This window comes from Camelina sativa, chromosome 3 (genome assembly GCF_030686135.1).
Source record: "Camelina sativa cultivar CO46 ecotype springtype chromosome 3, ASM3068613v1".
NCBI lineage: Eukaryota > Viridiplantae > Streptophyta > Magnoliopsida > Brassicales > Brassicaceae > Camelina > Camelina sativa.
The window spans coordinates 2,495,189-2,518,197 of NC_141882.1; the positions used below are offsets into that span (position 1 = coordinate 2,495,189).

Sequence of the window (23,009 nt, forward strand, 5' to 3'; positions counted from 1 at the left end):
AGTTCAACAGTGAGATCAAAATGCAGACGAATTGAGACGTGTGAGTTGTGACTAGATCTCTTAAATCAAGTGTAAAAGGCCTTCTATTTTTCCAATCATTTGTTTGGCTATTGTAAAATTCTTGAAGAGGCAAAGAGATTTTATTTGCATATGTATTTTAATACTTTACCATCATCTATATGCTACTTTTCATTCATATTGTAACCTTTGAGCTTTACAAGTGCTACAACAGAGTTTTTATGAGTTTAGAGATACTCAACAGGGAAACCAATGACGGGTTTTATCTCAGAGGCTAGGGACCGTAGCTCACTCACTTCATTGTCTGTCAGACTCCAACCTATCGCTCCCGCAAACTCTTTGGCTTGTTCTGCGTTCTTGGCTCCTGGGATGGGTATCACGTTGCCTTGTGCCACCAACCAGTTCAATGCTACCTGCACAGAACAACACAACAAAACAAGAAGGACGTATGATTTGATGCAAATCAAGAACTCCATCCTCTTAGGTTTACTGAACTTCTAACAAAGCCTTGTTCCGCGATATAAGCAAAAGAAGTAAATATACAAACTAATATGACATATACGTGTGTCTGCGTCTATTCACATTATAATGACTGCAAGTACCTAGAGTAGGATGAACATGCAGTGATGCAGAGGATTTTTCTTTACTTTTTTGGACATCAACTTTGGGCAGGGAAAACGGAAAATAGAGCGGATAAGCAGAAGAGAACAAACCTGTGTAGGTGTTTTGCTGTAGTTTTCACCAATTTGTTTGATTCTGTTCAACAGAGGTTGGAGCTGTAACGTCACAAGTCATAGTTAGTGAAGAAATTTGGCAAGATTATGCTACACATTGATAACTTATGTACATTTATTTGTGTATAGAAGTGTGTGCATTTCTCAAAACAGAACCGTTTCCTAGAAGATGCGAGAGTATTTTAAATGTAACTACAGTTTGGCAGACGCCTGTGTTAAATAACATAGATCTATGCAGTCAAAGCTATTACCTTTGTTAAGAACTCACGCGTATAAATGCGACCCCGAGGACCTGAGGGTGGGTTCTCTGGGGTGTATTTACCAGTTAGAGCACCTGGAAATACAGAAGAAGAAAATAACGGAAAGTGTAAATGTTCATTGGCCAGGTTGTTTTTCTATCAATAATATCAGAGACTTATGCAGAGAACGATAGACATGATGACCACAAAGCAAAAGAGATAAAAGGCAAATCACCTTGAGCGATAGGGGAATATGCAATTAAAGTAACTCCAAGTTCATCACAAGCATCTTTTACACCAGTCTGTTCTGGAGCTCTGTATATCAGACTGTAGTTGACTTGATTTGAGGCCAGAGGAATGCCTCTCTTTTTGAGTCTCTCATAAGCATCACGTAGCCTCTTCTCTGAAAAAGCGTCACCCACAACAGAGAGAGTATGATAACTTTGAGAGCTCAATAAAGTAACATATGATGTGCATTACCGAACCCATAATTCTTTCTACTTTCTATATTTCTTTTAAAATGGAGAAGATGTATCTTAGCATTAACAAGGAAAAGTTTCACATCATGATATAAGTGTTGTTTTCTTTCAAGTCCTCATCATCTGCGGGAAAGAAAGAAAAATAAAAACAGATTGAAATGATACCGCTGTAGTTAGAAACACCAACAGCCTTCACAAGTCCTTGTTCAACAGCATCCCCAAGACCATCGAGATATCCTATAATATAATTTTCGGTGTCATCAGAATCAATACGATTTACCAAAAGCGACAAGTCTCTTGTTCAAAGTAGGTTCAGTGCAGGTCTTAAGAAAAAACCTTCATTTCCCCATAGTCCAGGCCTGAAATATAAACAAGCAAAAAATGAGATAGTTCCCTTGGCCTTACAGTGTTTTAACTCCAACATGAATGAGGGAGGGGTACATTACCAATGGAGTTGATAGAGATCCACAGATGAAAGCTCAAGGCGGGAAAGGGAATCTTTAAGGGTGGAGATAACACTTTCACGACCCAAACGCCATGGCAAAGCAGCAAACTTTGTTGCAACTGAAACCTCAGCTCCGGGATATCTCTTTTTTCTCTCACGGATGAATCTGTTGAAAAATATCACCAATGACAGTCAAAGAAGAATTATGTATGAGGATAGTGACACACTGTTACATGGATCCAAAATACAGTTTTTTTAATAATAATAATAATATACCTTCCTAAAAGAGTTTCAGAGCTTATAGCACCCAGGGAAAACTATAAAAGATGGAGACAAGAATGTGAGAATTCCCACCCAATACTGTCTGAACAACAAGAACCACTTTAGGAAGAGTAAGGAGCATTTGAATTCTTACCTTGGAACCATAAACTTCTGCGGTATCGAAAAAATCTATACCGTTATCAAGACTGATATCGAAAGCACCTTTAGCAGCTTTCAGTTTCCCGTCTACCATTCACATATAGGAAGCAAAAAAAAAAAAAATCAAAACTTTCTTCATAGAAAATACTTAATGAGAAAACCTCACTAAAAATTATGCATAGTCTCAACAACTAGCATAATCGATTTTTAAAACAAAGTGTCAATCGAAATTAAGTGAAATTGAAATTACAAAAAAAAAAAAAAAAAAAAAAAAAAAAAAAAAAGCACTGACCATCCCACTGGAAATCATTCCAGTAGCTGTTATCACCCCATGACCAGACTCCGATGCCAAGCTTCGTCACTTTCAAATCGGACCCACCCAATTTCACTTTTGAATCTTCCAACGTCGCCGGAGCCACGGAATCGCCGGAGGCTACAGCTCTCACCAGTTTCCGGACGAAACTTCCTCTTCCACGAGATCCTTCCGAAACAATATTGTTTAAAGGGAAGGCGAAGTGCGTAGCCAAGGCCATGGTGGTGAGATTTGTTTTTTCTTTGCTTCCGTTTTTTGGGTTTTGAAATTGAAAGAACCAAAGAAGAAGAAGCAGAAGTTGGGGGGAGAGAACTGAGAGACGGTGAGATAGACACGTAGGACGTTGGCGGGCCGAACAAATCAAATTATATTATTTTAATTTTAATTAATTAGGTATTTCATAAATTGTAAAACGTATTTACAATTTTTATCTTTAACTAATTACTACTAATCTCAAAAGTCAAAACACAAATACTAGTATTAGTTACAAACATACTACACTTATTAGTAGCAAGCATATCTCAGTGAGAAAAGTTTAACGCAAAAATGCAATTTTCAAGTTAAATTGAGGATTATGAAATTTTTGATAGGGATCATCAAAATCCATTATCATCATTATATAAAAATAGTAATAATCACTCTCTCCCACTCACCAAAACGGCAAACAATAAACTTGCCATTATCTTTTTTTTTTTTTTTTTTTTTTTCTTCTAGCACAACAAAACTGTGTGCGCAAAACCAATCATCAAATGAGAGACATAATAATCATCTTTTATAGTTTATCACTCCCAAAACCATACCTCTTTCATTTATGGTCATGGTGTACTAAAGTATATTCTGATAAAAAATTATGATGATAGTATTTCAAGATTCTGTTGCTGGAGATGGAGCTGCCGCTGCAGCTGGAGGTTTCAGGAGAGGCTGCAGCGCCTTCACCACTATGCTCATATTTGGTCTAAACTCAGCTTCGTATTGCACACACAATGCTGCCACAGCTGCTAGCTGCATTGCATTCCCCACATTACATATTATTATTTGTTATCTTTTGAATAACTGCAATTTTGTGATCAATTTCAACTTTTCAGGAGAGAGTTACGTACCTTAGCAACTGCTTTTGGAGGGTAATCGGCTTTAAGCTTTGGATCAATGCACTGTTTGACTTTATCTTCACTGAGTCTTGGTGTCGCCTGACCAGAGCCAAATACATTGGGACTTGTAAGCCACCGGGCAAGTAATAAGAATAATTATGGTTTGGAGAATGTATACTCACCCAGGTTACAAGACTCTGTTGACCTCGAGGCATGGTATGATCCACCGGTTTCCTCCCTGTAAGAAGTTCTAGAAGTACAACCCCAAAACTGTACACATCACTCTTCTGAGTCAATTGTCCAGTCATTGCATATCTGCATATGAGAGTAGATTAACATTTTAGCTCTTTATTAGACATTTCATACGTACAAAAAAAAAAAAAAAAAAAAAACAGTAAAGGGCTTAAAGACACATTACTCTGGAGCATGATAACCGAAAGTTCCCAATACTCTTGTCGAGTGAAGACGAGCAGCATTATCAGGTGCTTGATTCGAGAGATTGAAATCGGCAATCTTTGCCTTGTAGTCTTCAAAAAGAAGGACATTGCTTGATCTTATGTCTCTATGGATTACAGGAGGCTGAGACTTCTCATGAAGGTATTCCAAACCCCTAGCTGCTTCAACCGCTATTTTCACCCTCGTTATCCAGTCAAGTGTTGGACCTGGTTGTGCCCCTTGCACTCCCTTCCTGCCTGTAATCGCACAATAACAACCAATTTCATTAACACATTCTTATTTATCACAAAAACGAATACTTTTGTCCAAACCATGAGGTTTGTTTAGCAAACGGACTGGAGCAGAGAATCTCAAAGTTCAAAAAGCTTATCTTACCATGTAAGATGTCATGCAACGATCCCATTGTTGCAAACTCATATGCAAGGACGCGCAGGTTTCCATCAACACAAAAACCAAGCAATTGAGTGAGATTCTCATGCTTCAGTCTGGAAACCATCGAAACCTAAGGAAGAGCAAAACTATCAGTATGACAAGTTGAAAGAGGAAGTAAACACAAACTTTTGGGAACAAATGCATAGATACTAGTCCTCCTCTCATCTAATTTGAAGAAGATTAATAACCTGACTCAAGAATTCGGCATCTGATTCAGCCTCAGGCGCGACATCAAGTTTCTTCAGAGCAACCGCTATACCATCATTTAGTGTTGCATAATACACCCTTCCATAAGATCCTTCACCAATGAGTGCCTTTGATCCGAAATTTTCAGTCTTTTCCTTCACCTCATCCAAAGACAAGGGAGGAACCTCAATCGGAAGAGCTTCCTTCTTCACCTCATGTTTTGCAACCGGTGCTGGTTTTGGATTCTTATGATTTGCTACATACATGAAGACACTTAACATGATAAGCATAAATCGAAAACCAACTTCATAGATACACAATATGAAGTCATTAAATGTTCAAAGTTTCGACTAAATGTCAACTCATTTCACTGAGTTGGAAAATATAATAACTGCTATACAAAGGTGGGCATGGAATAAATCCCTCAAATAAAACCGTAAACCATGCGTAATTAGAATACTTCAGCTACTAAGAAGCATCAATAGATAAACATACCATCAGACTGCTGCTGCGAACTTTTGAGCTGTTGCTCTTCATTTGAGTCGTCCATTTGACATGTACAACAGATCCACTTGCGCATCCTTGTTTACTTCTTCAATACTAGATCGTTGACAACCTTTGGGTCCTGAAATAGATTTAGTAACTGAGTATAGATGCAACGGAGATAGGACCAGATGTGTGAGCCAAAAAAGTGATCTTCTACTGGCCCAGTTTACTACTAAAGGTACAGCATTCACTCACAAACTACCTATGATATAAACAAAAATAGCTACGTATAGTTTCCATGTATCAAGAACCATCAAACAGATGAATACAAAAATCTTCATAAGAGGGGTACAATTATTCAAAATTAAAGCAGCGCAGAATACAACAAATTCAAAATCATCAAAATCAAAATTCTTAATCAAGGAGAAAACACATGATCCAACTACATTGACAACATTTGATATATAATAGCCAAGACAATGGATACTTCCTACATGCAAAATCGAAAAAAAAAAGAAATGGGGACACAAACAAGGGCCAAAAACAATAATCAAAGCTCACAAATTTTTTAATCAGACTCAGAATTTACAAATCAAAAATAAAAACCCAGATGAGCGATCTGCCCAAATGTATGTATCTCCTCGAATTGTTAAAAAAAAATTGAAATTCAAGGAAACTAAAATGCGTCAAGGGATTAAAATGAACCCCAGAAGGCATACAAAGCATGAATCTAGAGACTACACCATTTCTACCCAAAAAAAAAAAAAATCGAAATTCAGATACAAAAAAGAAAAAAGAAGAAGAAGAAAAAGAGAATAATACAAGTACCCGTCTAATCTCACCTACAAAACTCGATGTCCCTCTCAATCTCTCAAGAGCTCGTCGTCTCCTCCGCGATGATGATGATGATGATGAAAGAGAGAGAGAGAGAGGGTTGCTTGATGGAGACGAAGGGAGAAAGAAGGATGAGAGATGAAGGGAAGAGAAATGGCCAAAAAGAAAAAAAAAGCAAAGTTAACAGCTTTGGCGTTTTTCTTGTAATCTCTCTTCTTCTAATCTAATACCTTCTTTTTTGCTCTCTCTCTCTCTCTCTAATCACTCTCTTTCTTCTGCTTTGTTGTTTCCTAATCATTTTTTATTTTTTATTTATATAAGTTTTACACTTACTCAATTTTTCCAGATATGTAAACCTTATCACCTAATCGATAATTATATAGTATACAACCTGACCAACAACAACTAACAAATTATCCAAATTTTTCCTCTCATTTTCGGGTCAATGGTCATTGTTTTAAATTTGAGTATTTGACTCTCAAGTCGTTTACCAAGTTTGTGAATCCTCGTGGACCCCTATACAAGTTTTTGGAAATGTTCAATTTTCTTAAAATGTTTGACCACCTATAATTATCCTTTACCATTAATTAATAATGTTTATTTCTTCAAATACCATTTTGGGATTTTAAAAATATTTTTGTTGATTTCTTTCTCTTAATTAAAAAGTACCATTATCTAGTATATTTTATAAAATTGATATCGGCTCCGATTGGACAGAATAGCTGAAACTGTAAACTTTTAAGGAATAATGCAAAGCTGTAAAAAAGAGTTGTACGTGAAAGCTGTACAAAAAAGCTGAGAGTAAAGCTTTTAATAAAGTATTTGGTAAAATTTTTTGTGATGGATAAAAATTCAAAACTGTACCACTTGTAATACTTTGTTTTTGTTTACCAATCACTACGACAGTATTAAATCCAAGCAACTGTAAAGTGTTCCAATGTCAGAAACAAAGCATTAACATATATATCCAAAATAAGCCAGACATACATATTCAGTACTGACCGGTGGAAAGATCTGACGTTTTTTATTCAGCGAATATATTATTAGTATTTATCTATATAAAGTTAAGTGTTAAGACCTCTCAAGTATGTAAAAAGGGCCTAACACAGATGAAAGACGGCAAATGATAAGTTAAATGATGCCATTCGGGTAAAAAGGATATTCGGCATCAAACTTTGCTCGGCGAGCCAGCTTTTTTAGCTTACGCTCATCGACTTCAGCATCTTCATCTTCATTTTCAGATGCATCTGATTCCATGTCCTCATGGCTTTTATGCTCGTCTCCCGTCTCAAGATCCTCAAAATCACCATAAAGTTCATCATCTTCTCCCTCAATGGCAGTACCTGAATTTTTGTCTCTCAGAGCAGCTTTTTGACCAATCACCCGTGGTAAATCGATCACGAATGCTCTCACAGACGTCTTTCTCTTTCCAATTCTTTATGTAACCATAATTCAGAAATTTAGAACAATCCTCTGAGTTGACATATCCCACATCCCATCCACCACCTAAATTCTGGATTTATATGGATAAAAAAATGATTAAGACATTCCCAAGAACAAGAAAAGATGACCAAATATTGTCTGGACTTGAGATGACAAACCTTGCTTTGTTCTCCTTTTGGCTTAAAGAATTCTTCATCATCACTAATGTCATGGTTCTCGTTTATCAAGGGAGTAGCTAATGATCCCGATGCTCCATACACAATGTCCATCAAGTTGGGGTTCTTCTTTCTGGCATTCTCCTTCACGGGTGCTTTCCACTGTGATATGTTACCAAAGTCCTTATCTGTCAGACCATGTATGGTCAATGTTTAGGAACAAACGAAATCTCAAATGACAAAAGACAATGTACTTTCTCAAGAAAATCTAATGCCCAGGACATCATCAATACGCAAGTAAATTTAATCGTAGGAATAACAAACCATCTATCTGATAATCCCCTGGCGAATCAGAAGCAGAGTCATCTCCACCATCTTCAACTTCATTTTCGTCCAATTCAAAATCATCTGCTTCCTCAGAGTTATATTCATCTAAGTCCAATTCAGCATCGTCTGCTTCCTCAAAATCATCTTCATCTGAGTCCTGCGTCACATACAGCCAGACATGGGGACAACCATTTAATTTTGAAAATATAATCAGTCGACATCAAGTAGATACTGTTTCCCAAAATCTTTTTCACTACAGGGGTCCCACTAGAATTGCGATTGACCTAACCTACTTCAATGTTTCACCATTTCTTTCCAAATTGTTACATAAACTAATGAAAATGAGCAAATTCATACACTAACTCTTATTTTCATAGTCACCAGTATCATCCAACTGAAGATATGACTGCAATAGTAAATAGAAGTATTACAAAGCTTTAATGCAGTTGTAGAGTGTTTAAAGGAGGCCATTCAACTCTACTGAGAGTCATTAGAAGTATACATTTACACATCATGCTCAAAGCAGATGCTGCATACATAAAACATATGCATGTCTCTAATTCAAAGGAAAAAGACATATTTTAAAGTAAATTTTGAAGCTATGTCATCTAAAATCAATGGACTTACAAAGAAGTTTGGTCCAACAATTCATTGTGCTTCATGCATTATCCTTCTAACCTTCGAAATTTCAGGGTTTGACTAAGAGGCTCGATATTAGGGTGCACCAACTAGCTGAGCAAATCACATTATGCCTAAGTCCCATCAGATGTTTTCTTTTCTTCTATCCACTGAATTTCCTGCAAATTTGAGGCAATTTAGCATTGAAATACCAGAAACAAACACCAAGAACTACATAAAAAAGTATAAACTACCTTTTGTTCCACTATATAATTAGCTCTAATAAAATCTACATAGATTCAACTGAACATTGCAAAGAAAAACAGCTTGACTAAACTTAACGATTGCTGCACTTTTCAAACTCAGAAGAAAGAGTTAAAGAGGACAAACCATATGAGATATAAAATCTAGAAGCAAAAGTGCTTCATCGATCTTGCTGTTTCGGAAAAGTCCCTTGATAAGACTACAAAATGTTTGCATCTCCGGAATGACACCTTTCTTCGTCATTTCTGAGGACAACTGAAAAGCCTCGTCCACTTTATTAGCAAGGCAAAGGCTTTCAATCAACGAATTATATGTGCTACTGTAGTCAACCAAGGTGGCTGAAAATGTTGCAACCTCTTCAAGAAGCCTAAGAGCCATTTCCAGCCTTTGAGCTTTAATAAGATTATCAACTAAAAGCCTATATACAGAAAGAAAAGGGGCAGTATCATCCTGGCCTATCTCATCAAGAAGCCCTATAGACTCTATGAATTCTTTATTGTATCCTTCAATGACTTTACGATATCCGGCTGCGTGTGTAGGCCAATGTGTCTGTTTCATTTCTTCTAGAAGATGGTGGGCCACATCCAGCACACCAGTTTTGCAACAATGATCTATCAAGACCCTATAAGTAACATAATTTGGAGCGACACCTTTGGAACCCATTCGCTCTAAGAGCTCAAGGCATGTGTCTATTTTCCCAATCATTCCAAATCCATCAATCATCGCTGTATATGTCACAACATTAGGCTGACACCCTTTTTCTTCCATCATTTGCATAAGCTTATAGGCTTCATCAGTTTTACCAATCTTGCATAAGCCATCAATCATCTCAGTGTATATAACCACATTCGGCGCACAGGAATTCTCAAGCATCTTAGACAATACTTTTGAGGCTAAATCTTGGCGCTTCACTTTGAAATAACGATCAATCAGAGAACTGTAAGTATATAAGGTCGCGGGGAATCCATGCTCAGACATCTCAGTTTTCACTTCTTGTGCTTCGTCTAGTTTCCCAACCTTACAGAGTCCATCAATGAGAGCATCATATACAATCTCATTCGGTTCACAACCTTCCATAGACATAGCATCCAACAATTTACGAGCTTCTTCAACCCTATGCGACTTGCAGAAACCATCCAGTAAAGCTCCATATGTAACTACATTCGGCCGCTCGCTGTCACCATCATACTGCTTGAAGTACATATCTACATCTGGAACATCTTTGCTGCCACACATTCTTTCGAAAATCTGGCAAGCTTTCTCCACTTGTCCAGCTTTGCAGTGGCCATCAATTAAGGCAGAATATGTAACAATATTAGGGAGACACCCTTCAGACAGCATCGTTTCAAACAGCTCATTAGCATAGCTGACCTTCTTAGCCTTAAGATAAGCATGGATAAGAGCGGTATATGTGACGACGTTAGGCGTGCAGCCAACTTCTCTCATTTCATTGAACCACTTACGAGCCTGTTCAATCAGACCAGCTTTACAAAAGCTATCTACCATAATAGTATACGTATAGACGTCAGCAGCAAGGCCACCCCTTTTCATTTCTTCAAACAACAGAAACGCCAACTCCATTTTCGAAGCATTACATAAATAACCAAGGACTTTGGAATAGGTACTGGTATCTGGTATAAATCCCTGACCAACCATTTCACGGATAACATTAAAAGCCTTTTCATATTTCCCAGCACTACAAAGACACCGTGTGAAGCTACTGACATTAATCTTATTCAGAACAACCCCTGTAGCAAGCATTTCACTATAAGCTTTCTCAGCTAATTCCAACAGATCACAACTAAGCGAGTCTCTGTCACAACAAATACTCCCAATCAATATATTGTAGACAACATATCCTGGCATGTGACCACATTTAACCATTTTCTTTAGCAATTTGTATGCATATGAATGATCTCCTGATGTGCAGTAAGCATGTACAAGAGAATTAAAAATCTTGGGACTTGGATAACAACCTTCCACCATCATCATATTAAGCACCCTTTTACACCTGCCCAGCTGTTTTTTGTTCAAGCATCCACACAGCAAAGTTGAATATGTTACAACATTTGGAAGACAGGAAGTAGCTCGCATCCTATTCAAGAAATCCATAGCCTCTTCAAAAAGCGAAGCTTCACACAGACCAGATATCAGTTTTGTATAAAAGACAGTATCAGGGACAAAATTTTCAGTTTCCATCAATGATAGAGCTTCCCTCCACTTTCCTACTTTACAGAGAGAATAAGCAAAGCATCTAAGTGTAAACCCATCCATCCGAAGATTTGCAAGAGACATTTCCCGATGAACCAAAGAAGCAGAGTCCAAACGATCGGCCTTGAGAAATGCCTGAATCAAACAATTATACGTAGATCTCGAAGGTCTAAACTTAAAATCCTTGAGTCTCCCTAACTCCTCAAGTGCAATGCTAAAGGAACCATTCCTGCAGTGTTTCCTTACCAAGACATTAAGAAATTCCCCAAACACTTCCTTATCATCATCTCTAATCTGTTGCAAGAGCTCTTCCGGAATATTTTCGTCATCATCACGTACAATCAGGTCAACCAAAACGTTATACACAGGTGGAGTATGCTTATAACCAATCTGCCTACCTGCCCAAACGAAGAAGCTGATAACAGCAGAAGGTCTTTGTATCAAACGCAACACCTCAATGACCAAGCTCTCACTCAGTTTCTCTCTAAATGGCCTAAGAAACTTCTGGGATTTGCTCCCAAACACATCGGCGCCACCAGAAACAACCTCTGCGATGGCTCTAGCATCAGTAGAGGATTGAGTAATGGGCACTGCTACTACATCAACAGCATTTCCAGAGTCCACAAGAAGAGAATCATGCAAAAAGGAAAAATCTTTAGTCAAATCCCGCGACTCAGTTGGGGAGAAAGGATCGTCGAATCCATACATTTCGTCAGGCGGAGGAGGAGTGGAGATAAACCTAGCCGTGAGATAACGGCTACAGGTGAAAACTCTGTGGAGAAGAGAGGAATTGGTGGAGAATCGAATTAAAGGATGATGTGAAGGAGAAAGAAGACATCTTACGACTGTTTTGTTCATCGCTATCGTTTAAAACCGATAGATATAAATTTTAGGGTTTAAAAAGAGGGTTTAGGGTTTATATCTGAAGAAGAAGAAGAAGAAGAAGAAGAAGAAGAGAAATCAATTTCAGGGGAAGATGACGATGTTCCCCACTTCTTCAGTTCTTCCCACCCATTTCCCTTTCTCGCCTTCTACTAATTATGTTTTAAGTTACACAATTAAAACATTTATTAGCAAAATCCTAACAGTTTCTCTCTAATCACAGTACATGAATAATTTTATTTTGCTGCACTTACATAACGGATATCAATGCAAATCCGAAACATTCTATTCACAACATAGAAATCTACAGTTTGATGTGACATGAAAGTTTGAAAATAAAAAATCTAAATTTTTATGTGTGACATGATAAACTTCTGGTTTAATCTACAGAGTATTCAAGCGTCAAAAGAATTTCCAAAATTTTGGGGATTTTTCGAGAAAATTGTGATAAATAATAATTCAGAAGTTGAGAAAAAAAAATCAACACAGCAGGCAGGCAGTGAAAAAACATGAAAACAAAACTTTAATCATCATTACACACAGACTTGGTTGGAATCTCAGGTCTGGAGCAACAAAAGAAATTAATCATTGCTTCTTCTACTCTTCTTCTTCTGTTTATCTTCCTCACGATATCTCTCACGTCTCTCCTCTCTCCTCCGTTTCTTATTTATTTCCTCACTCTTAGCTTTCTCTGCTTCATACACTTCCCTCTTCTTCTGCATCGTTGCTTTTTTCTTCTTCATCTGCACAATTATTGTTTTACATCAAGTCAGCCAAAGATCAATTAATCATTTTTTTTTTAAATGCATGATATAGCTAGTTAGTTTCTTCTAAACATTACCTTGTGCTGTTCAAGTAGCTTAAATTGCTGGATGGCTTTATGAGCTTTTCTTTCTTCTGGTTCCATTACAACAGCTCTTCTCGCATCTAGCGACTGTCTTTTCCGCCTCGGTATATCTTTCGGTTTCGATTTAAACGGTAGATCTCTTTGTAGACTCTTTGAAATCTTTAACGGATTGAATTTCTTTGGCTTTCTTTCGATTTTCTGCAAAACGAGAAATTCGTCAGATCGGCGCTCCTCCCACCTACACAATAATACTGTTAATTTTAATGGGGGCATTTTTTTTTACCTTGTAGAGTGAATCCTTATTCACCGGAATAGGAATATTCAGCTCTCTACGGAGTTCTCCAAAAGTTTTCATTCCTTTCCAGGTCTTATCGCGGGATTGCAATGCTGTCGTTAGAGGATTGTAAAATTGTGGAACTTCCACTGTTGTCCAAGCCCTTAAGAAGACCATGTCGCTCATACGGATTTGATCTTCAAAGGTACACCTGGCAATCCCTTCTTCAGCATTGTTATCGAGCATATTTTTTCCAGCCTGAGAAAAAAAGGAGGTTGTTAGAAAACCAACCAGAGAGCCAACAAATGTGGAGAAACTAGGAATCATAAGGAGATCAAAAACCTACCTTTTTAATTTGTCCTCTAATGCCACTAACTGTCCGGACAGATGAACCTTCAAATCGAGCTATTTCTAGGTCAGAAGTGAACATGTCTTTGATAAATGCAGTCTTTTTCTTGATCTTGCAGGGAGTCCCAACAAGCTTGATTTTCTTTACAATACGGGCCTTGTGATTATACTCAATAACTATAGAAGTCGCTGTTATCCTAAATCCTGCCTGAAGCACACACCAGAAGAGCTACTTTAGCAGGAGAAGAGTACAACAGAACTAACCAGAGCCAACAACCAATAAATTCCCAGTTCATCATATGTAGGCCATTTGGGGTTTCTTACTATATAACATATAAATTTGACCACTAATGGATGAACAGTTACATGATATCTCAACACTAAACAATGGAGCAGAATGGAGTGATATGGAAGCATAGTATATACGAGGGAACTCTCATTTTTAAGTTGTGACAGCGGTTATAGGAGGAAGAAAGCATCTTATACTTTTTTCTCACATGCAAGTTTCAAAACACACTTAATATGCATACGTGTTCACCATTGGTCAGTCACACTACCCCTTTTGAGAAGATGCACTAAGATTTACCAAAGCTAGATACTCGATCACAAAAGTTGAAACAAACTCAAGGGTAAACTGGGATCAAACTCAAACAGCATAGTGCGTTCAAATACCTGATTATTTGACAGATTCTGGAAAGCGACAATACCGGTGTCGGGTGGAGCAAGAGGACCCCAGAACGTAGCAAGGCAGTGCATGTGTTCTGGAGTATACTTGAGCATTCGATGTCTGCCATTGGGATCTTCAATGGCATATATGGGAAGAGTCTGATAGCGTCTCCATCCGATCGACACAATGATAGGATCTCTAGTCTTTAGTACTTTCTTATGCCACCTATGTCTCTTCAACCGGGTCTAAGTACAAGGATACACATAATACAATAAGCATCGTTCCAATAAAAAAATCATGTTCAACTACCTTTATATAAGAAAAAATCATCTTACAGCTCATTTGGACTGTCTTTTGGGTCAGAAGAAAAAAAAATTTGTAGCCTTACCTGCATATATCCAGCATTGTCCTCGCCGTAACCAATACCTCCAACCAGAATTGGATGACAAGGATCAAAGAATTCAATCATCTCATAAGGAACATTGTGAATCTCCAGCCTCAAGTATGTTCCAGTCCGGAATCCTTCTAACTTAATTCGAGTCTCCTCGTCAAGATCATCGAGTTCTTCCTTATTCCTCTGTTTTGTCATTTCAAGCTCTTCCTTCATCTGCAAAGCAAATAGACTGAGTTTAAAACAGTTGATAAGATACCTTAGCTGCCTCCAGCAAAATTTACTTACTTTATCAAAGAATCCTGGTTCCTTGGCTTGACTAAGCGGATTGTTCCCATCACCTTTATCATTGTCATCCTCCTCAAACTCGGATTTATTGCATGTACAAAAAAGTTAAGGTTGAACCAAACGTTACTTGTCAAAGTGCAAACTGAAACAGTAGCATAAAACCTAATATGACATATAAGATATGCAGAGAAAGAATATCAAAACAACAGCAACCATCAAACTCCCTGATCAAGAATGATATATGAACTTAGTGACCCATTTGCTTAACTAAGCTAGAATTTTTCAACATATTTTCAAGTAAGTTGCTTCAGAGAATAATAAACACAGACAGCAGTAGATAACTTGTTGGCCTAACACAAATAAAAAGACGGCAAATGATAAGTTAAATGATGCCATTCGGGTAAAAAGGATATTCGGCATCAAACTTTGCTCGGCGAGCCAGCTTTTTTAGCCTACGCTCAACGACTTCAGCATCTTCATCTTCATCTTCATTTTCAGATGCATCTAATTCCATGTCCTCATGGCTTTTATGCTCGTCTCCCGTCTCAAGATCCTCAAAATCACCATAAAGTTCATCATCTTCTCCCTCAATGGCAGTACCTGAATTTTTGTCTCTCAGAGCAGCTTTTGACCAATCACCCGTCGTAAATCGATCACGAATGCTCTCACAGACGTCTTTCTCTTTCCAATTCTTTAGGTAACCATAATTCAGAAATTTAGAACAATCCTCTGAGTTGATATATCCCACATCCCATCCACCACCTAAATTCTGGATTTATATGGATAAAAAAATGATTGAGACATTCCCAAGAACAAGAAAAGATGACCAAATATTGTATGGACTTGAGATGACAAACCTTGCTTTGTTCTCCTTTTGGCTTAAAGAATTCTTCCTCATCACTTTCTTCATCATCACTAGTGTCATGGTTCTCATTTATCAAGGGAGTAGCTAATGATCCCGATGCTCCATACACAATGTCCATCAAGTTGGGGTTCTTCTTTCTGGCATTCTCCTTCAAGGGTGCTTTCCATTGTGATATGTTACCAAAGTCTGACAGACCATGAATGGTCAATGTTTAGGAACAAACGAAATCTCAAATGACAAAAGACAATGTACTTTCTCAAGAAAATCTAATGCCCATGACATCATCAATACGCAAGTAAATTTAATCGTAGAAATAACATACCATCTATTTGATAATCCCCTGGCGAATCAGAAGCAGAGTCATCTCCACCATCTTCAACTTCATTTTCGTCCAATTCAACATCGTCTGCTTCCTCAGAATTATATTCATCTAAGTCCAATTCAGCATCGTCAGCTTCCTCAAAATCATCTTCATCTGAGTCCTGCGTCACATACAGCCAGACATGGGGACAACCAATTAATTTTGAAAATCTAATCTGTCGACATCAAGTAGATACTGCTTCCCAGAATCTTAATCACTACAGGGATCCCACTAGAATTGCGATTGACCTAACCTACATTAATGTTTCACCATTTCTTTCCAAATTGTTAACACAAACTAATGAAAACGAGCAAATTCACACATTAACTCTCTTATTTTCATAGTCACCAGTATCATCCAACTGAAGATATGACTGCAATAGTAAATAGAAGCATTACAAAAATCAGATCAAGCAAGTACATTACCTTTGTATCACTCCCCTCCATGAAGACAGCTTTCCTCCTCAACCTTCCACCATGAAACTCAGTTACCTGCTTTATTTCACTGTCACTACCCTCTACATCCTTTTCATCAACCTCATCATCCTCATCATCCTCATCATCTTGAGACTCCTCGTTGTCAGAACCTTCCGGTAAAGATTGATACGCATCTTCAGCCATAAGTTTTGTTTCTGAGCTGGCACTGGTCTTTTTGCCAAAAAAGTTGATGAATGTCTTTTCCAGTTTCTCATCAACAGAATACTTTGTGTTCTGCAACGACTTTACCAAATCTTCACCAACATCTCTGCCCTTTCCTGCCAAGATAAAAATGTCACAATCAGAGATGCTAGAGCACAAAAAGTGAGCAATAAATATTGGCTTTCTATTAATGATGTAAACCAAATTCTAAATATGTAGAAATTCTATGGACATGAAATGAGCAAAACACATAAAACAGACTACTTCAGATACATATACAATAGAACAATTTTATGACAATCAAAATTGGAAAACCCCATAAATAACCTTTATTAGTAGGTTCTCCATTTCCATCTTCAGTTTTAGAGTACTGAACTTGGTGATCATTTATGTTGATGTAAACAGCATCTTTGTCATACACAAGATCTCCAATCCCGGACATAGGAGCATAAAAAAGCTTATCCCTGTCCCTCAGCCCCTTTCGCTTGCCAGCTGAAGGTAAAGGACAAGGATCAGTTAAAGCAGTCACCCCAGCTAAACTGTAGTCACCAACTCCGGCAATATGAACCTGAAAATCATAAGAAATTAGATCAGATGCCTGTTAAACAAGATAAAAAAGGTAAATTGTAACAGCTAAGATACCATTTTGTATACAAAAATCACTCAATTAGATAAAGAAGCAAAAACAAATCCATTACAAAGCACAGTATACAAGTTTATGCTCTTCTTACAACTTTATTCGATATGGGAAAGCTATGTGTCAATAAAAAACGGGTTAATTTCAGTTACTTTGATGCAATAACTAATTCGAAATGCTGTAATATGTGAATCGCTAGGAACCAGCAAGGAAGACCGTACAGATAACATCAAATCAGCTCATCTCTAGGCTCAATTTATAAAATGGTATTTTCCTAAAATTCAAGAGTATTTTGCGGCACATACTGTTAAGCAAATAAATGGCTCAAGGAGTTAGGCCATAGAAAACTCAAAAGGCCAAGATGAACCAGTATCTAAGGACAATGATGACAAAACATCTGATAACATACCTTCATCCCTTTTTTCAAGTTACAACCACGTAGGTAACCATACAATGTGATATTTCTATCGCATTTTTTATCCATCTGAACTTTCTCGGGAGAGGTAACATCTTCCATGCGATCAGCCAACACATAAGGATGTGATGTTCGCCACTTTATTGGCTGAGGCTTGACAACAGATACAAAGCGGCGAAGGTTGTGAACTTCACGCGGTGTATACCTACAAACAAAAGATAAACTAAAGGTGAACCTCAAACGCTCCTTGCACATGTCATCCATGTTGGTGAAGTATCAATGAAAATACTTACTTCCCATGAATGAGACCAGATAAATAGAACAATTTCGCTCCTTTATATATTTCGGTCCAAAACCGATCCTTGAGAGACTTTTTTGTTCTCCTCAGCTTGCTTGCATCCTTGAAGTTATCAAGGTGTGTGAGGACACCAATAACTCTAGGAAATCCATGCATTTGCATAATATTGAGGAATTCAAAGGTTTCCTGAGGGTCAAACAGATTAAAAGACAAATTACTTAACATACCTTGGTTGATATCATTAACAAATGTAGATTACGAAAATAGGTCCAACAGTGATCTCGTATATAAAAGAAAAAAAAAAAGAAATCTTCACAAAACAACAAGCAAATGACATGATGCAAAAGAAAATTATTAAACCACATTTTCCAGGGCAGAGGAATGGCAAGCTCAGATAAAGCATTCATTACGGGAAAAAGGAGAAAGCTACAGAAAAAATGGTTTCTCACCATCTCAAAACCATAACTCCCGTCTACCACAAGCATGGCTAGATCAGCAACCTTTGCACAATCCACCATCCCATTGATATCATTTGGGCACTCCACAAATTGATACCGCTTATGTTTACCTGATTCCATGACAGACTAACATGAGAACAGGAATAAATTCCAAGGCTAAAAAACACGACAGATGCATACAAAGGAACAAAAAAGAAGAAGAAGCAAATAAAAAAATGCAGCACAGAACCTTCTACAATGGTAATAGGTCCTAGAACCTCCGGTACATTCTGCTTGGTGAATTCCTTCACAAGAGACTTAATCACGAGAGACTTTCCAACCTACATGACCAAAACAGTGGAAAGAAACAATCAAAACTTGAGAGAAAAAATAAGCAAATCCGAGAGTGAAAACGACAAATCAACAACAATATAAAAAAACACAGTACTCCTGGGGGGCCTTGAACAACGACGACGAAAGGAGGAGGTTCGTTATAAGTACGATCAATTGTCGGGACATGAAGTCGCCTTTGTTCCTTCTCCATAGCGTGAGATTGCGCTTTCTTCGCCTTGACAGCCGAGTTATAACCAAACGCCTGCACAACCCCAAGTACAATCGATTTTTCCAATCAGCGACCAAAGACAAAGAAACGACATTGACAAAGAGAGAGAGAGAGAGAGAGGACAAGTAGTAGTAGTAGTAGTAACTAAGTCACCTTAGGGTTCTTCTGCTTGGTAATGGGGATACCACGCTTCATCTTATCGATTGCAGATTTCTTCTTCATGGTAGGACCTGCTTGGCGAGTCCTATGTGACCTGTGAGACGGCATCAATTCGTCGGCGGCCATGGCGTGAAGTCAGCGAGCTCAGAAACGATGATGAACAAAAAGGTCTTTCTTTTGGTGGCCGTCGAGAAGTATACGAATCAGGTAAAGAGAGAGATGAAAAACCCTTACTGTATAAACCCTCCAATTTCAATTATAAGACGGTTTAAATAAACAAACCGTAACCGGTTCGATTTAATTTGACATTCTAATTTCACTCCGGTTTAATTTACCACATAACAGAAGCCCCTCCTCCTCCTCAAATGGTGAAGAACAGTGTTTGAAGAAGACGAAGAAGAAGAGAGAGAACGACGAAGCAATTCAAGAATCAAGTCTCTCCTTCTTTCTTTCTTCTCTTTATCTTTCCGAATGTATCAACACGCTTTTGCCCTAACATTTCACTCCTTTTCACCTCACTATGCGTTATCCCTCTCAAATTTCTCCACCCAAAGCCCTAATCCTCTCCTCCCTAATTTCCCGCCATTCGCTCGAGTCCCGCGTCTGAGAAGCTCCGTTTGCCTCCGCTGTCGGACCAGTGCCGCTGATGTATCCCCTGTTAGATACGCCGATGGCTCCTCCTCCTCCATCGGGGAAAATGGAGGTATCGTGGTGGCTGAGAAACCTATCGATGTCGCAACCCTTGGTAATCTCTGCGTCGACATTGTTCTCAGTGTTCACGAATTGCCCCCTCCTTCTCGCGGAGAGCGCAAGGCCCTCATGGACGAACTCTCTCTTTCTCCCCCAGATAAGGTTTTTGTTTACTAATTCGTTGTTTCTTTTCACATCTTTAAGAGATGAACTTCTTCGTAGTGTATCAGTGGAAGTTCTTAGCTCAATTCTTTTAATGAATACGTGAACTTTCTTGTATTCCCTTGTTTAGTTGAAAATATTGTTTTTCTTGTTTTTTGTTCTTGATGTTAATAGTCAAGTGTTTTTGTTCCCTGTTTGCTTATAGAAATACTGGGAAGCTGGTGGCAACTGTAACATGGCTATAGCGGCTGCTAGATTGGGGCTTCAGTGTGTTGCGATTGGTCACGTTGGGGATGAGATCTATGGTGAGTTTCTTCTAGATGTGCTTCATGAAGAAGGAATAGGTACAGTTGCATTGGATGGAGGAACAAATGCCAAAGATAGCAGCTCGTATCGTGATACTCTTATTTGCTGGGTTCTTGTGGATCCTTTGCAGCGACATGGCTTTTGCAGGTAATGCTTTTTGCCTTGACGAGTTTCTAGGGAAACTAAGTAAAATTGAAAATGGCTAACAAGGAAACTTGAATAGATCTATGGTAGCGACGGTGGTTTATGTGGGATAATTGGTTTAATGAATGCATCATCTCATTGATGTACTTTTGATGGGTATCTAGAAATATAAGGTTTTGTTTATTAGTGTTTTTTGGGAAACGAAAAAGTGCAGTTTTTCTTGATGCTATCTATCTATATGTTCAGGAAGATATAACTTTCTTGTTCATACATCTTGTTTCTCTTAGTGAGACAAAAGCTAGTGGGTTATATTGGCATACTTGCTTCCAATGATGCTTCTTAGTTCTTTGAATTCTTTGACTCGACTCGAGGAACTTATGCCCCTTTTTGTTCCTAATTCTGATGTCTATTTGTGAAACAACTTCTCGTGGGTAATGTTATTTGTTTCAAGTTTCTTGAATTCTAATACTAGAGGAACTTATTCACTGGAGTTGTTTCTCTTTTTAGTCGAGCCTATTTCAAGGAGGAACCTGCTTTCAGTTGGATCACTGACCTATCTGATGAAGTAAAGATGGCAATCAGACAGTCAAAGGTTCTTTTCTGCAATGGTTATGACTTTGACGATTTTAGCCCTAGTTTTATAATGTCAACGATAGATTATGCTTCCAAAGTCGGGACAGCTATCTTCTTTGATCCTGGGCCACGGGGAAAGAGTCTTTCCAAGGGAACTCCTGATGAGCGTAAAGCACTTGCTCACTTCTTAAGAATGAGCGATGTTCTTCTTTTAACATCCGAGGAGGTACATTGCACGTCTCTTGATATTGCTGAAAATTGTTTCTACTTGGTGGAATTATTGCTGAACTGTTTAATGAATTGCTTAGGCGGAGGGTCTAACTGGCATCAGGAACCCTGTAAAAGCAGGACAAGAAATTCTGAGGAATGGAAAAGGAACGAAATGGGTGATTGTAAAGATGGGCGCGAAGGGTTCAATTCTAGTGACGAAGTCTAGTGTCTCAGTGGCTCCTGCGTTTAAGGTACCTGCTTGTACACATCATCTAATCCTTCATTTTGGCATTCACTGCTGAGATATTAAATTTTTTTATGTATGTATCGTAGAGTAAGTTTGTGTAATGATCTAATTAGTCTTTCCCAAAACATCAACAGGTGGAAGTGATTGACACTGTGGGATGTGGAGACAGTTTTGTGGCTGCAATTGCCTTAGGCTATATACGCAACATACCGCTTGTGAATACCTTAACGATTGCAAATGCGGTTGGAGCAGCAACTGCAATGGGGTGTGGAGCAGGTAGAAATGTTGCAAAAAGGCAGCAAGTGATGGATCTCATGAAGGCCTCGAAACTGAATGATGAAGAGAAATTTTTCGAACAACTCCTTGCTGAAAACTCGGAATCTCCTAGATTCAATCTTCTTTCGAAAAAGAAGATAAGAAAAGATGGGAGCAGCAAGCAGGAGATAGAAACAATCTCGATGGAAAAAGTGGTTTCTGAATTGCTACCAGAGCTTGAATTTAAGAGGTGTTGTGTAAAGGCTTCATCTTGAATGATGCGTTTGAAACGGAAAAAACCGTGTGACACATATTGGCAGCGTGATTTGGAGATATCTGATCGCTGTCACAGGATTTGAATAGAGAATTGTAGTCGAGAAGAAAAAAAAAATGGGCTTATGATGGGAGATTTTGGTCTGAGCTGACTCTTATTATGGAGTGCAGTGGATGAAGAGATCTCGGTAAATGAAATGATTGGTTGGGAATTATTTTTTTGGGTTTGGGAGATATGAAAGAGAAGCTGATCTTACAGCAGTAGGGATAATAGAGAGTTTACATAAAAGAGAAGTTTGGTACTTTTTTGGTTTGTTTGTTTGTCTAATTTGTTATTGTTTAAATAAAATTCGTTAAATGCGATTTGTTGGAGTTGTGTTTGACAGTCGCATGTGTTAAGGAAAGCAGGTAAACAGAACATATCAAAAACCCCTATGTTGTTAATGGTTTATCTCCAAAAATTTAATGGCGTAGTAATTTGATGATCATCTTAAATGTCCTTAAACACAAATGTGAATCATTAAATTACATAGTATAATTAGGGTTTGGGCCAATAGGTGGCCTCGGGAATAAGTAAAAACTAAAGCGGCTTACATATAATTAGGGGTTAGGCCCATATGTGGCCTCGAGAAAAGTAAATGTAAATCTAAAGGGGGGGTTATACCAATGAACGATTATGCTATTTCCAACTTAGTTAAGGAGACGGAACATAAATGACTAAAATACCCTTAAAACACTTCCTCCGCTCCTAACCAGTTTACAGAGTTACCTTTTTAACCTGAAAATCTCGGTCGCCTCTCTCTCTCTCTCTCTCTCTCTCTCTCTCTCATCTGTCTAGCTCTGCTTCTCCAGAATATTTTTGGGTTGCCCCCTCCCTTTAAGCTTAAACAGTTAAACCCTACAACAGACACGGAGACACTGTCTCGATCCTT

The 23,009-nt window shown here is 38.1% G+C and overlaps 5 protein-coding genes and 1 long non-coding RNA gene across 10 annotated transcripts; 2 read left to right on the plus strand and 4 right to left on the minus strand.

The window, feature by feature from the left end:
- Positions 1-121: 121 nt before the first annotated feature.
- LOC104764605 (putative oxidoreductase At1g06690, chloroplastic) lies at positions 122-2,990 on the minus strand. Its single transcript, XM_010488171.2, has 10 exons — positions 2,628-2,990; positions 2,331-2,422; positions 2,192-2,232; positions 1,917-2,081; positions 1,807-1,829; positions 1,636-1,707; positions 1,227-1,394; positions 1,004-1,086; positions 732-794; positions 122-431 (listed from the first exon to the last, which is right to left on the minus strand). Exons 1-10 carry the CDS (start codon positions 2,866-2,868, stop codon positions 246-248), a joined length of 1,134 nt encoding a protein of 377 aa, XP_010486473.2. The 5' UTR covers positions 2,869-2,990; the 3' UTR covers positions 122-245.
- A 238-nt stretch (positions 2,991-3,228) lies between these two features.
- Positions 3,229-6,561, minus strand: LOC104764614 (protein CYTOSOLIC ABA RECEPTOR KINASE 7). 2 transcript variants are annotated; one of them, XM_019243320.2, is made up of 8 exons: positions 6,139-6,561; positions 5,306-5,435; positions 4,813-5,066; positions 4,568-4,694; positions 4,155-4,428; positions 3,919-4,051; positions 3,749-3,835; positions 3,229-3,650 (listed from the first exon to the last, which is right to left on the minus strand). In XM_019243320.2, exons 2-8 carry the CDS (start codon positions 5,388-5,390, stop codon positions 3,513-3,515), a joined length of 1,098 nt encoding a protein of 365 aa, XP_019098865.1. In that variant the 5' UTR covers positions 5,391-5,435; positions 6,139-6,561; the 3' UTR covers positions 3,229-3,512. The 2 variants fall into 2 exon arrangements, with proteins under 2 accessions (XP_019098865.1, XP_087364175.1); XM_087508049.1 differs by having other exon boundaries at positions 6,125-6,446.
- Positions 6,562-7,068: 507 nt separating this feature from the next.
- Positions 7,069-12,296, minus strand: LOC104764658 (pentatricopeptide repeat-containing protein At1g06710, mitochondrial). Of its 4 annotated transcripts, none has more exons than XM_010488235.2 (5): positions 9,064-12,296; positions 8,683-8,852; positions 8,053-8,212; positions 7,732-7,916; positions 7,069-7,643 (listed from the first exon to the last, which is right to left on the minus strand). In XM_010488235.2, the coding sequence occupies exons 1-2, from the start codon at positions 12,004-12,006 to the stop codon at positions 8,808-8,810; spliced, it is 2,988 nt and encodes a 995-aa protein (XP_010486537.1). In that variant the 5' UTR covers positions 12,007-12,296; the 3' UTR covers positions 7,069-7,643; positions 7,732-7,916; positions 8,053-8,212; positions 8,683-8,807. The 4 variants fall into 4 exon arrangements, with proteins under 4 accessions (XP_010486537.1, XP_087364172.1, XP_010486543.1 ...); XM_087508046.1 differs by having other exon boundaries at positions 7,732-7,890; positions 8,734-8,852; positions 9,064-12,208; XM_010488241.2 differs by having other exon boundaries at positions 8,734-8,852; positions 9,064-12,188.
- Positions 12,297-12,441: 145 nt separating this feature from the next.
- LOC104764639 (uncharacterized) lies at positions 12,442-19,573 on the minus strand. Its single transcript, XM_087508045.1, has 18 exons — positions 19,212-19,573; positions 18,945-19,091; positions 18,747-18,837; positions 18,509-18,627; positions 18,055-18,245; positions 17,756-17,966; positions 17,037-17,277; positions 16,497-16,825; positions 16,033-16,192; positions 15,703-15,896; positions 15,259-15,614; positions 14,846-14,939; positions 14,555-14,773; positions 14,172-14,411; positions 13,498-13,707; positions 13,161-13,409; positions 12,872-13,075; positions 12,442-12,773 (listed from the first exon to the last, which is right to left on the minus strand). Exons 1-18 carry the CDS (start codon positions 19,341-19,343, stop codon positions 12,612-12,614), a joined length of 3,549 nt encoding a protein of 1,182 aa, XP_087364171.1. The 5' UTR covers positions 19,344-19,573; the 3' UTR covers positions 12,442-12,611.
- LOC147946523 (uncharacterized) lies at positions 13,168-14,039 on the plus strand. Its single transcript, XR_015594969.1, has 2 exons — positions 13,168-13,356; positions 13,619-14,039. It is a non-coding gene; the product is annotated as an uncharacterized LOC147946523 (long non-coding RNA).
- On the plus strand, positions 19,517-22,462 carry LOC104764630 (fructokinase-1). The gene is made up of 5 exons (XM_010488201.3): positions 19,517-20,069; positions 20,275-20,522; positions 21,027-21,318; positions 21,401-21,553; positions 21,684-22,462. The coding sequence occupies exons 1-5, from the start codon at positions 19,689-19,691 to the stop codon at positions 22,077-22,079; spliced, it is 1,470 nt and encodes a 489-aa protein (XP_010486503.2). The 5' UTR covers positions 19,517-19,688; the 3' UTR covers positions 22,080-22,462.
- The last annotated feature ends 547 nt before the right edge of the window (positions 22,463-23,009 follow it).

What these genes read in the sequence shown, in the direction of transcription:
- LOC104764605 (XM_010488171.2), bottom strand. Translation starts at nt 2,868, where the DNA reads ATGGCCTTGGCTACGCACTTCGCCTTCCCTTTAAACAATATTGTTTCG. An exon ending in GAATGATTTCCAGTGGGATG is followed by an intron (nt 2,423 to 2,627) that starts GTCAGTGCTTTT and finishes TGTGAATGGTAG; the next exon opens with ACGGGAAACTGAAAGCTGCT. An exon ending in TGGACTATGGGGAAATGAAG is followed by an intron (nt 1,708 to 1,806) that starts GTTTTTTCTTAA and finishes ATTATATTATAG; the next exon opens with GATATCTCGATGGTCTTGGG.
- LOC104764658 (XM_010488235.2), bottom strand. Translation starts at nt 12,006, where the DNA reads ATGAACAAAACAGTCGTAAGATGTCTTCTTTCTCCTTCACATCATCCT. An exon ending in TAGATTTTATATCTCATATG is followed by an intron (nt 8,853 to 9,063) that starts GTTTGTCCTCTT and finishes TCAAATTTGCAG; the next exon opens with GAAATTCAGTGGATAGAAGA.
- LOC104764639 (XM_087508045.1), bottom strand. Translation starts at nt 19,343, where the DNA reads ATGGCCGCCGACGAATTGATGCCGTCTCACAGGTCACATAGGACTCGC. An exon ending in AACCAGGATTCTTTGATAAA is followed by an intron (nt 14,774 to 14,845) that starts GTAAGTAAATTT and finishes TTTGCTTTGCAG; the next exon opens with ATGAAGGAAGAGCTTGAAAT. An exon ending in TTAGAGGACAAATTAAAAAG is followed by an intron (nt 13,410 to 13,497) that starts GTAGGTTTTTGA and finishes TTTTTTTCTCAG; the next exon opens with GCTGGAAAAAATATGCTCGA.
- LOC104764630 (XM_010488201.3), top strand. Translation starts at nt 19,689, where the DNA reads ATGTATCAACACGCTTTTGCCCTAACATTTCACTCCTTTTCACCTCAC. An exon ending in TTCTTTTAACATCCGAGGAG is followed by an intron (nt 21,319 to 21,400) that starts GTACATTGCACG and finishes TGAATTGCTTAG; the next exon opens with GCGGAGGGTCTAACTGGCAT. An exon ending in CAGTGGCTCCTGCGTTTAAG is followed by an intron (nt 21,554 to 21,683) that starts GTACCTGCTTGT and finishes AAACATCAACAG; the next exon opens with GTGGAAGTGATTGACACTGT.
- LOC104764614 (XM_019243320.2), bottom strand. Translation starts at nt 5,390, where the DNA reads ATGCGCAAGTGGATCTGTTGTACATGTCAAATGGACGACTCAAATGAA. An exon ending in TTCGCAGCAGCAGTCTGATG is followed by an intron (nt 5,067 to 5,305) that starts GTATGTTTATCT and finishes TCATGTATGTAG; the next exon opens with CAAATCATAAGAATCCAAAA. An exon ending in GTTGCATGACATCTTACATG is followed by an intron (nt 4,429 to 4,567) that starts GTAAGATAAGCT and finishes GTGCGATTACAG; the next exon opens with GCAGGAAGGGAGTGCAAGGG.